Source organism: Clarias gariepinus, chromosome 26, assembly GCF_024256425.1.
Source record: "Clarias gariepinus isolate MV-2021 ecotype Netherlands chromosome 26, CGAR_prim_01v2, whole genome shotgun sequence".
NCBI classification, from domain to species: Eukaryota; Metazoa; Chordata; class Actinopteri; order Siluriformes; family Clariidae; genus Clarias; species Clarias gariepinus.
Window position 1 is genome coordinate 24,815,338 of NC_071125.1, and position 11,834 is coordinate 24,827,171.

The following is an 11,834-nucleotide window of genomic DNA, read 5'->3' on the forward strand; positions in this document are numbered from 1 at the left end:
CATCAAGCACAGGGAGAAAATGCTAACTCCCCACACACTCCACACACACACTCAACACACTCCACACACACACTCCACACACACCCTCGACTGGAGATGTGAAGCCACAGTGCTAACTACTACAAGATCAATAAAATGATGCTATTACTAATAATTTGCTATTGTTTTATTTTTTTATTGCCCAGACATATCTCCAGTTAAAGATTTAAAAGTTTTTAAGACATTCAAAGAAAAATGCTTTCATATGAACACATTAAAAGTTTATTTAATGAGAGTAAAAAAAGCACCATTTTAGAAAGGATTAAATATTAAATATTTTTCTAGGTAGACATCATTAATTTTTAAAGTAAAAGGTAAAGATGAAAAAATACCAAAAAATATTTTATCAATACATCAAGTGATGTTTAAAAGAATGATTCATTATAAGTTGCACCAGAAATATTCTCTAAAACATCTAAACCAATTGCACTGATCATTACCATGAGACCAAGTTACACTAATAAAAAAGATTCCTAAGGTTCTAAGAGGAAAAAAACTGAAATCCTATACACACACTCGACACTTTTCACACTTGAAAAGATCAGAATTTTTGTATTTGTAAGATTTTTACATCTGGTGTGAATATTTCAATCAGTGAACATCATTCACAGCCCTCACACTGTCCTGTTTCCTTAATCATTATTTGTTAAGCTTATTATCTTATTACTTCTTCTTGTAGTCTCCCGTGTAGGCACGATGATGCTCCTGGTTTGGGAAGCGACCTGCATATGCCTTCAGGATGTCCTGGAAGTTGATGGAACCTGGATTTGGCTGATCGTAGGAGGCGTAGGGATCCTCCTGGCCGCTCATGTAGCGGTCATACTGCTGCTGCTCAGGGTAGACCTCCTCTCTCTGATCCTCATGTGGAAAAGTTTCCTCTCTGGGTTCCTGGTGCTCACGATCATCCTTGCGGGAAAAGTAACTTTCTGGCTCCTCAGCTTCAGGCTCTAAGCGACGCAGACGGCAATTTCTGTCATACTCTGGGTCGCAGTGAGGATCAGGTTCAATCACGCCCTTTCTGATGCCTTCTGCATTAAGGTGAGGCTCGTAGTTGTCCATTGAATGTGGAACCTGCCTTTGCGGCACTATTTTGGGGGCATTCTGCGTTCCGACTGGGTAGCACTCTTCGTCGTAGCCAATAAAGCAATCATAGCCCTCCTTGGTCTTTCCAGGAGGTCCAAATGATTCGGTGTTCTCCTCCATATTAGGAGGCTGGGGGTGATGTGGAATTTGGCGTGGAGCAGATGGAAGCCTGCGCATGGCAGAAGAAGCTGCAGCAGCATCCCGGAACATGCTATAGGGATCATACTGGGGTTTTTGCAGCTCCTGCATAGTGCCTGCAACAGAAGCTGGATCATCTTTGGGATCTTCTGGTTGAGCCGTCTTGGTAGCCGTCAGTGGGTTGCAATTGTCTTCATATAGCGGGTTGCAGAACCTCTCGAGGGCAGCTGGAGAAGACGGTGCCTCTGATTTCTGAGCAGCATAAGCACAATACGGGTCGACGCGGGGGTCGCAGCTGGTATGGCGATGGTACAAGCTGGCTGGGGCATTCTGAACTTTCTGCGAGGAAGAGCCTAGATGAGTGTAGGATGGAGATGGGATGCCAGCAGGTCTGTAACCATAAGCACCACGGTAGTGGTACTGCAGACACTCAACATCTTCAGCACCACAAATACGCAACAGCTCAGCTTTCTGCTCAGCAGACAGTAAGGGCTGTGCCATGGGGGCATAATAGTACTGGCTAGAACTTGGGTCCTTCACCACAGGGGCTCGGATGAAGGCCGGAGTTTTAACTGGTGCAGGAGCAGGAGGAGGAGCAGGAGCTGGCGACTTTGCAGAGGCCACATACGGATAAGCTCTGTATCCCAGAGCATAGAGACATTGTGGGTCCCGCAAAGGATCACAGGACCTAACTGGTGCTGGTCTCTGTGGCTCAGCCTTAGCTTTGGGCCTGCTAAGGTATGAAGCCACACAGTTTTGATCATCAGACTCAGCACATGACTTGTAGATCTCACCCAGATGCTGGAGGTAGAGCTTGTAGGAGCGTTGAGATTCGGCACGGTTCTTGTCCTGCAGGTACGTCAGATATAAACGATCCAGGTCTGCAACCTGAGAGCCAACCAGGAATATGGACACATATTAAGCTATATAGAACTGCATAAAGTATTTTACTATTTTGCTATATTTTGGCTAAGTAGGTGTTAGACATTTCTCTCAAATAAAACAAAGAGACCTGCTAGATCGAGAGTAGGAGTAAATATAATACAGATCACCCAATTTGATCCAATCCCATTGGTGCACGAAGCTTCACTTGTTGCTTCTCAAGGCATCTTTGACAATTTAAAGGTTTTTGTTCACTAAAGTTTTATCTAGAACTCATCAAAAGCAAAACTATCTGTCATAAGATTGGTTCTAAATGAGTGTAAGTGGTAAGATAAAGAACAGGTTGATGATAAAAACAGGGTTCTTCTCTCAGTTGTGTTTTTGTGTTTACACAGAGCAGTAGTACTCACTCCTTGCTGGTTTCCTGAGTCTGTGAAAAATTTGTACCAGTTCCAGAAGTCAGAGTGTTGTTTGTACCAGCTAATGTTCCTTCGATTGCGACTGAGCCTCTTAGAAGAGAGCTGGGCATGGATCTTCTCTGTAGATGCATCAGACAGAAGAAGTTAAAGCTTAAAAACTAAAAAAAGACTCTTCTGTATAGGGCAGAAAGTTCAGAAATCTGTAAAAGTTTGAGAAGTTACCGTGTTCAGTGGAGGGCCGGGTCAGTGGAACAGCCAGGAGCAACTCTGTAAAAAAGAAGGAGGAAGAACAGGAGAAGAACCAGATGTTGCAAAGGTAAAGCGGAAACTGCTGAGCAAAGTCGAGGTGTAATAGCTGGCTGTGATTTAATGGTTTTAGGGAGGAGGTGGTGGTAAATGTACAGGTGCCACTGTATGAGATTAATGTTCAAACGGAACACATCAGCACTTTTAGGTGGATCAGCAGGAGGTGGCAGTTTAGTGGGTCTTTCAGAGCACAAGCTATAAAATCTACAAAAAAAAAACCAGATGCTGCGATTGCCTCGGGTGGCTCTCATTATCTCTGGAAAAAAATACAGTGTGCGTTTTCTGACGTTTATTTCCAAAAGGAACTTTACCCACCTTAACCTTCATTTCTGCTCCTAATCCATAATTAACCAACAGAGCTACAAGAAGAATGCATTGAAACGCAACGACTGGGCAAAAATGAGGTTTATTCATACTTATTATAAAACATTAATTCTACTTTCTTTCCACAAACAAGCTGTGTAACATGTAACATCCACAATGATCAAATTTCATCTGCTGCTGTTCATTAATTATTTACGAGTTTTCCAGAAACTCCACACCTCAAAAGTTTTAGGGAGTTTTACAGCCGATTAAGCACATCTCTGATCCTTGAAGGTGTAATAATGTTCATTTTAATTAAATAATTAAAATATTTAATACATAATTATAAGATTATAGGTTTATTTAATACATTCTGAAACATTTTTACCAATTTTAAGCTTAGAATTGTCTTATTCTCATCAGATCATATGGTAAAGATACGTTGATTTAAAAATATATAAAATAATTGTTATAATTTTTTTTATAAAAATAGAAAAAGTTACAAATATGGAAAATTATACAAATATGGAAAAATAACACAATAAGGAAAACAATAATAAGATCAGTTTATTATAATTTTATTCAAAAGTGACCTAAATAAATGGTTTTACATTTACAGTAAACAGAACTAAGAATCTGATTAAAATGACAATGAGATTTAGACTGCTTGTGCAAAAAAAAATTAATTACATATTCATAATGTTTTTCTATATATGAGAATCAAAAAAATATCCTACACTGGCATGTGTTTATAGAGACTGAATCTTAAAATCATGTAGCATGTTCGTCTTTGTCCCTCTCACCTTATGTGTTCTAGTTTGATTCCTACCTGCAAGTCTTCTGTTCATCATGCAATAATTCTACAATCGTACGGTTCAGAAAGCTGATCTCACCTGCGAATATTACTGTAGTCAACACAAATCCCGTCCACAGGTGAGAGAAGGATGATCTTCTCAGATGAGCCATTTTTCAGCTTTTGACTCCTGAACACAAGAAAAATGGGACTATTATTAATTATCTATTATAAACTATTAGAGTTTAATTTGACAACAAAAATATTAATTCATGTTTGTTAATCACTTTAATTTATTTTATTAAATGATTTTTTTTAATATAAAATGTTAATCATGAAATTAAAGGGTCTAAAATTAAAGGGTTGCCAGATCAAAGAATTACAGCTTTAAAAACTCCAAAACCTAAAATAAATTTTAAAATCATGACTATTAAATATTTAATGAAAGATTTTACATTGTATATGAGCAGTTCTTTAATCATGATCTTGTGATGTTTTATAATTACACTATCACATTATTACATTATACATGAACTACAGAGTACATAAAGCTGTGAGAATGAGGTATTGGATTGTTCATTTTTAAGATAAAAGCAGTAAGTATTTGTATTTCATACACTTTCACGGCAGTTCCAGGACATAATTTACATCAATGCATCATTTTACTAGTTAGGTCTTATATAACATATACAAAATAAATCATGTATTTCTTTAGTCATTTCTATAGTTTTTTTCCCTGTTTTTTTTTCTTTGGTTGATGTTTGATGTGATCTAAATTTGCATTCAAATTTCTTATTGTTGAAAATGACGTACAAATAACAAATAATCTATTTTAATCAAATGTTTTAAAAATTAAGATCATTTATTTAAATAAAAAAATTTGAAACTGAAGTTTGGGGTTTTGACAGAGATTAACTCATTTTTAAGCAGTATGGAGATGATGCAGGAGCGAGATCGTTGTCTTACCTGCCTCTGTACCTGAAGACCTGGCCCTGCGGTTCTGGAGTTGTTCTGCAGCGGTTCTGCAGATGCTCCGGTGCTGTTTGTGCCCAGGGTTTGGGTTCAGACACGTTTTAAACACCAGCCTGATAATTAAAAACAAAACACGGTGTCCCGTGGCGTTAAACAGACTGCAGGAGACGCACTGATTGGTTTCCTCGCCTCTCACCAGCCGACCAATCAGATCTCAGGATTACAAACCAGGCAGAGGAGAGGAGGAGAAGAAGCTTGGTTTGGACTCTGGATGTTGAATGTTTTAAATGTATTGATATTTTCAGGAGTTTAGTTTCAGTCTGAGTGGCAGGGCGGAGATCTGGGACCGAGCAAAGAGCAAAATGAAATCATGAGCAAATCACTTTTGTTCAGGGAGGGTTTTTAATGCAAAAGTGTAAAAGTGTAAGATAAAATATTTTACTGTATGCACATTTTAATTATTATTATTATTATTAATAATAATAATAATAATAATAATAATAACAATATATATTGTTTTATTTATCGTCTTTGATGAATATATTCATATAAACACCACATTTCTATCTGAAACAGACATTTCTGTTAATTTAAACTCAGATATCAGAAAATGAATATAAACTCACAAAATCAGTTAAATCAGTTTTATGATGTCTTGTGGAGTGTATGTCGTATCTGCAGTGCGCAAAGTTGCGCCTTGGGTTCAGGAGAAGCTTTATTTCTGCGTAAATCCAGCTGTGATGATATTAGACATACAGTAATGAGCGATGCAGCACAAATGAGCTGTTTATATCACCAGAGTAACACTTTATATTTTTACAGCACATTTATACATTTACACTTTCATAAGAATTCGAAAAACATTTTATAGAGAAACGCTGGAGTATTTTACTAAAGGCTGTGTGGTAAGTGTCTGTGCTTATATTATTTTATAAAAAATCCTAAATTCTGCTGATATCGTGTCTTTTGTAAATAAGTAAAAGATGATGTTATAATAATTTTAAGTGCAAGTAAATGACCATCACTTCAGTAGATGTATCGAGACATGCTGTAAACTCAGATGACGACATTCAACATCTCAGACTCATCTTTTTCTTTTCCATAAAGATGACGTGATGAACTTTCTAACAAAACTTTTACATTTCTAATTTATATCTAAGTCAAAGAACACTATAATACTTGCTCATCATTTATGAATGGTTTATGAACCTGAGGTACACTTTATAGTGTTTATTATACATGATTAGATTACATACACCCATCAGTCTTATAAACATTTACGATAAAAACAAAATTTAGTGCCCTTTTTTTTTTTTTTTTTACTGGTTGTTGAATTCTGCTTTCTGATTGGTCAGTGTTGATTAATTCTCTGTAACAGCACCTCTGACAGTAGTGCAGGTTTATATTAATGTGCTCACTGATACGTTATCGTTTCTATGGAAACGGCTCATTCACAGGGACACATACAGCGGACGCTCTACTGATTATAAACAGAATAAATGATGGTTGATGTAGTGAGATTTTTAAGGTTATGAGAAATGTGTTTGTAAAACATCAGTGTAAGGAGTCTCCAGTGTCAGCACTGTGAAACACTTAAAATATAGAAGAGTTTACACGCTACTTTGTTTTTAGTGGTGATCGCACCGTCATTGTCACTGTGTTTTACTAAATCTGGCTAAGAGTTTGTGAGCTGTTATGATGTTATGATGATAACATGAGTTCTAAACAAATTGGTCGTGTACGCGTGTGTGAGAGAATGGCAGATCTTTTTTTTTTTAAGATGTTGCACGTTTCGACAGAAACTTATTTTTCAGCAAATTTCAGAGGAACATCTGGATTGAAGGTGTAATTACACGCAGCTACAGGTGTTCCGGAATTTACTAAAGCCTGCAATCGGAGCTAGAAACAGATTTCAACACGAACACACAAGATCAAGATCATTTCAGCTGGTGGATTGGAATGTGCCACAGCTTCAACATCTGGAATTTTAAAAGCCACACTTCTTACTGCTTTTTTCTTTTTCCACAAAACGTTTATTTTACAACGAAATAAACCAAACATGATAAACTGGACTCTGTACAAAAAAAAAAAAGTGAGAGACGGGATAGAAGACAAATCTTCATCACTGGATATCATCATCATCGAAAAGGTCTTCAAAATCTAAGAGGGAAAAAAAAAACAGAATTAAATTTAGAGGTAAAAGGACAAACACACTGTCACTTTCCAGAGTGTGTACTGTATCAGTGTGCAGGATTGTTCTTGATTAAAGACGCGTGTGTGTTAACGTGAGCAGGCTTTTTTTTTTTTTCTCCCCCGGCCTTGTTCCACTTTGCCTTGCAGATGAAGCTGCTTTGGCGTGACACGTGTTCAGCTTTTTTTTCAGCCGCTGCAGTTGGAAACACGGCTTTAAAACCCGGAGCCGTGCTGCGCTGGAGCCAACGAGGCCCCATAAAAACACCATTACACCTCGGGGTTCTGCCTCAGATTCACTCTTTAACAGGCTCTAACGATCTGACTCTTTCCTGACACGAGACTGAGGCGCGTTTACAACCTGCGTGTAGCCGTAATTAGATAAAAATTAAATATATTAAATAGAAGAAAGTACCAAGGAGGAACTACAGTGATTTTTTACAGATAAAAGGTAACCGGACACGATTACAGATTTTGTTTAATTAATAATAACATTAATAATGGCACCATTTATTAGAAAACTTTTTTGTCACTGAACATGTAAGTACAGGGCAACAAAATACAGTTAGCATCTAACCAGAAATGCATTTTCACAGTGCAGAAAAATTTGCATATATAATTTACACACGTGCTTGCACAGATGGCAGCACAGGGCTGCACACACACAGTCACAGTGAGCACCGACCTTCATAAGTCAGCGTTCCAAAAGACATCGTCCTGTTTACATCAGAATCTGTGCAACTGGTGCTGTTCTAACCACGTGCATTACCACGACTGCTATTTCATCATGGACAGCAAGTTAGAACAAATAGCCAACGTGAAATTCTGTGTGAAACTGCAGAAGTTTTCCTTCTTTGGTGCTCAGACAAATACACTCCCTGTTCGGTAATCGGAGAGTGAATCACAGATGAAAAATGGAAAAAGTAGATAAAAGGATAAAGATGAAGTTTTGTCTTAAAACCACTCCAGTGTGTTAAAATTCACTTATACCACTTTAGCACTTCCTGACAGTTTTGTGTGATAATGTGACAAAAGCTGTCTGGACAGACGTACATACATACAAACAGACAATTTTTTTTCTGAGACTGGCTTCTGGTCCTTCAAATGTATGTAATGTAAAGATATCATTAAAAGAGAGATTCTGACTAATGTACAGACAAAACCTCTTATTTATATAGATACATATTCACTGTACACTTCATTGATACTCACATGGATTTAAAGTCTATATATATTCATTTACCTGCCCTTTTTAAATCTTGGTATAAAACTGGAAATTTCTATTGTAAAAAAAATTATAAATAAATAATAATAAAAAATATTTAAAAAATCACATGCGTGTGTGTGTGTGTGAGAGAGAGAGACAGAGAGAGATGCTTTCAACAATAAAGTCATTAATTATTTGCCTTTTATGCGTCCATGTCAGTCATAAAAAAAGCAGGGAAGAGGAAAAGGAAAAAAAGAACCACAAAAAGCCTGCAAGGAAAAAAAGGAAGGAAAAACAAAAGGAAAAAGTAGAAAAGGGGGGAATGAAAAGACAAATGTATAAAAGGAGAAATAAAGAGGAAGTGCAGGCAAAGAAAAAGTCAGGAAAAACAAATCTTTATATTTTCAGAGGAAGAAAAGAAGGAAAAAAATTAATGTTCCTGATGCGTGTCTCACCGTTAAAGAAATCGGAGTGCACAGCTTTTTCATTAGCTGCCAAATCCATCAGCAGTCCAGTACTGCCTCCTGCCTGTGGTCACGGTCAAACACACACATACACATCTTTTAATATTAAAATTTATATATATTTTTCAAAATACTCAGTAACATTAACATTTCAGGATGTGATCTGGTGCCACTCCGTCTGCAGCGTTGCCTTTTCTGCAGCAGTGATTTATATTTATTACAGATTTAATTAACACAGTAAAACTTCTATTAAGCTTCATCTGGCAAAACTGTAAACTAATGTCATGGGCCACTGTATAAAGGCAGATAATAACAACATGCTAGTGAGGAGGAATCATACTGCAGGGTGAAAAAAGGAAACAAAAAAAACATGACAACTTAAAACAATGTTAGATATAATAAATGTTTATCATATGTTTATAATGATAAGAATATAAATATTTAAATCATTCTCTTATTAACTAAATTAAGAAATAAGTGTTTGAAGAAGAACTAAAATAAATAATAATAATAATAACTGGGGAACTGAGTTAGCTGTCAGTATTAGCCAAGTTTCAGCAAGAGATAAAAATAGCATTTGGTTAAAATGTTATTTTTGTATGTGGCAACTTTTGCCTATTTAAATATCTAATAAATGACTACTTTAATTTAACTGTGCGTCTCTCTCTCTCTCTCTCTCATATATATATATATATATATATATATATATATATATACACACACACACACACAACAAAAAACTTTAAAATGTAATAAAGTGTACATTAGCTATACATTTACATTACAGCCACTTTCTATTCCACTCGTATTCCGACAAACCCGGTCTCCAGAGTTTGATCACTCGACCAATCAAATCGCAAAGCACGAAGTCCCAGCCAATCATACACAGGAGGCGGGATTCACCGAAAAGCGACTGGGAAAAGAAAACGCGCCTTGTGATGGTAAATGAACTAACCGCCGCGCTAGCTTTAGCTTCTCAAATAATAAAACATCTCATATGTGTTACGAACCTCATCCAGATCCACATACGGTCCAGCTCCCTCGGGAAACATTTCATCCACTGCCGGCTTCATGTCTTCGTCGTGACTGCTTGAAAAACGAGCTATCGAGAGCTTTAAACGCTTCGCAACAGATTATGCTAATACAGCAACTTCCGGTGGTGTTACATCTAAATGCAGCCGAGTGGAAACCAGGACCCACTGGCGCTATTGGAGAACGGGTCTGAACCGTGTCATACACACAGCCTGGATTTTATTCATTTCTTTTTATTATTATTTTTTTGTTTTTGTTGAGTAGGTTTTGTTTGCGTTTTATTTATTTTTATACTTGTATTTATTTTCCTGTATATTTCATCAACAACTTTATTTGCAAGCTGATTAATTCATCAACAAACCTTTAATATACATAGGAAAAGTGTTTAATGTATATGTATATAGTCAGAATAGAGATTATAGTGTTTCATACATGACTTGTTACAAGCATAAATGATTACAAAATATTTTTACAGTTAATATGGAAAAAAAAATTAACACTCTCCAAAGTCTATAAAAGTCTTAGAACTTCAAGGTTCAATCTTGCTAAGTAACTTTAAACTAAATAGATTATTTTTTAAAACAGCAAAAAGAGGCTATTTATATATGTCATTATTTCCTAAGTCTTCATGCAGAGAGAAGTCTGATTGCCTGTTTAACGTTCATGTTGTTCAGCCACTTCATATCCCAAAGTGTCACCAAGATTCTGGTGAGCAAAAAACGCCCTGGCCATCTCATTGATGTGGTTGTATTCTCCGATGCTACGAAAGTACTCGACGTAGTTCCAGAAATCAGAGGTGGAGTACGGCCAGTAGGGTCTGGCCGGGGGCTCGTCGTAGGGGACTGAGTGTAAAAATACAGAAACATGACAATAATACTGCACAGATCTGGAAGTTCTTCTGCTAAAATAAACATGCATTAATCCTGTATTGGTTTAGAAAAAAACTTATTTTTTTTCTTTATTATTCTCTTTTTTTCTTTTTCTCATTATTATTGAATGATTTTAAAAGTTTAAAGGTTCCATGGTTATCTGTATTAATTATAGATTCTGGAAATAGTTACTATGTATATATCATCACCAGAAGATCTATTATTATATATGTGAAAAACACCATTAAAGCACAGTTTGTAACCATCAAGTGGCCCTTGGAGCCTGTTTTAATGGAAACCTTAAATACAACAACCAAAATAACTAATAAAATTTTTTTGTTTGTTTAAATTTGTTTTGAGTAAAAACACATTATCACAGATAAGCATTACAAAACCCATAGGAACTAAAATAACTGAGGTTTGACAGAACTTCTGTGTTTTTTAATTGAAATAAATGATAGAATTGCATAGAAGATTTATGGAAAGACAAAGTCTGCAATCAAATATACTTATTGCTTAAAATTATAATCTTTATATTACATATAAACTCTTACCTTCTTCAGGAATAACTCGAGCCTCTGAGAGAGGAAGAGGGGGGGGGGAGGGGGATCTATTAGTGGACTATACAACTCACAAAGAGTTTATTCACATATTCACTTCACAGCTCGAGGAAATATGAGGTGTTCCGTGCCAAAATCTTATTTTTAACAATTATTTTTCATCTTAAAATGATCTAAATAAATGTTATTAAAACATACAACATTGTGCAAATATGTTAAATTAAAGCTTTTTCTTAATTTCTGGTTTTAATTATATATATATATATATATATATATATATATATATATATATATATATATATATATATATATATTTATATATATATATCTTGAGTTACTCACCACTGAGATATTTGGAGACAAAACAGATGAAGAAAGCACAGAGCAGGACACACCACTTCATCTTTCCCTAAAAACACAGAAGAAATAAAATCAAAGTGCAAAGTTACAAAAAATAAAATAAAAAAGTCTAAGTTTATAAATCATCCAGTTAAATCCTCAATCATTATAAAACCATCACCTGCTTTAAGGTCTTTCTGTTTATTAAACTAGGGAGCTGCAGGATGCTGCTGGAAAT

General features: G+C 35.8%; 3 protein-coding genes across 3 annotated transcripts; all 3 read right to left on the bottom strand.

The window, feature by feature from the left end:
• Positions 1-204: 204 nt before the first annotated feature.
• Positions 205-5,205, bottom strand: and1 (actinodin1). The gene is made up of 5 exons (XM_053487531.1): positions 4,930-5,205; positions 4,064-4,153; positions 2,784-2,828; positions 2,553-2,680; positions 205-2,148 (listed from the first exon to the last, which is right to left on the bottom strand). The coding sequence occupies exons 2-5, from the start codon at positions 4,134-4,136 to the stop codon at positions 703-705; spliced, it is 1,692 nt and encodes a 563-aa protein (XP_053343506.1). The 5' UTR covers positions 4,137-4,153; positions 4,930-5,205; the 3' UTR covers positions 205-702.
• Positions 5,206-6,945: 1,740 nt separating this feature from the next.
• Positions 6,946-9,969, bottom strand: cops9 (COP9 signalosome subunit 9). The gene is made up of 3 exons (XM_053488032.1): positions 9,807-9,969; positions 8,788-8,860; positions 6,946-7,095 (listed from the first exon to the last, which is right to left on the bottom strand). Exons 1-3 carry the CDS (start codon positions 9,867-9,869, stop codon positions 7,058-7,060), a joined length of 174 nt encoding a protein of 57 aa, XP_053344007.1. The 5' UTR covers positions 9,870-9,969; the 3' UTR covers positions 6,946-7,057.
• A 450-nt stretch (positions 9,970-10,419) lies between these two features.
• On the bottom strand, positions 10,420-11,834 carry otos (otospiralin). The gene is made up of 4 exons (XM_053488308.1): positions 11,778-11,834; positions 11,600-11,666; positions 11,252-11,275; positions 10,420-10,670 (listed from the first exon to the last, which is right to left on the bottom strand). The coding sequence occupies exons 2-4, from the start codon at positions 11,658-11,660 to the stop codon at positions 10,483-10,485; spliced, it is 273 nt and encodes a 90-aa protein (XP_053344283.1). The 5' UTR covers positions 11,661-11,666; positions 11,778-11,834; the 3' UTR covers positions 10,420-10,482.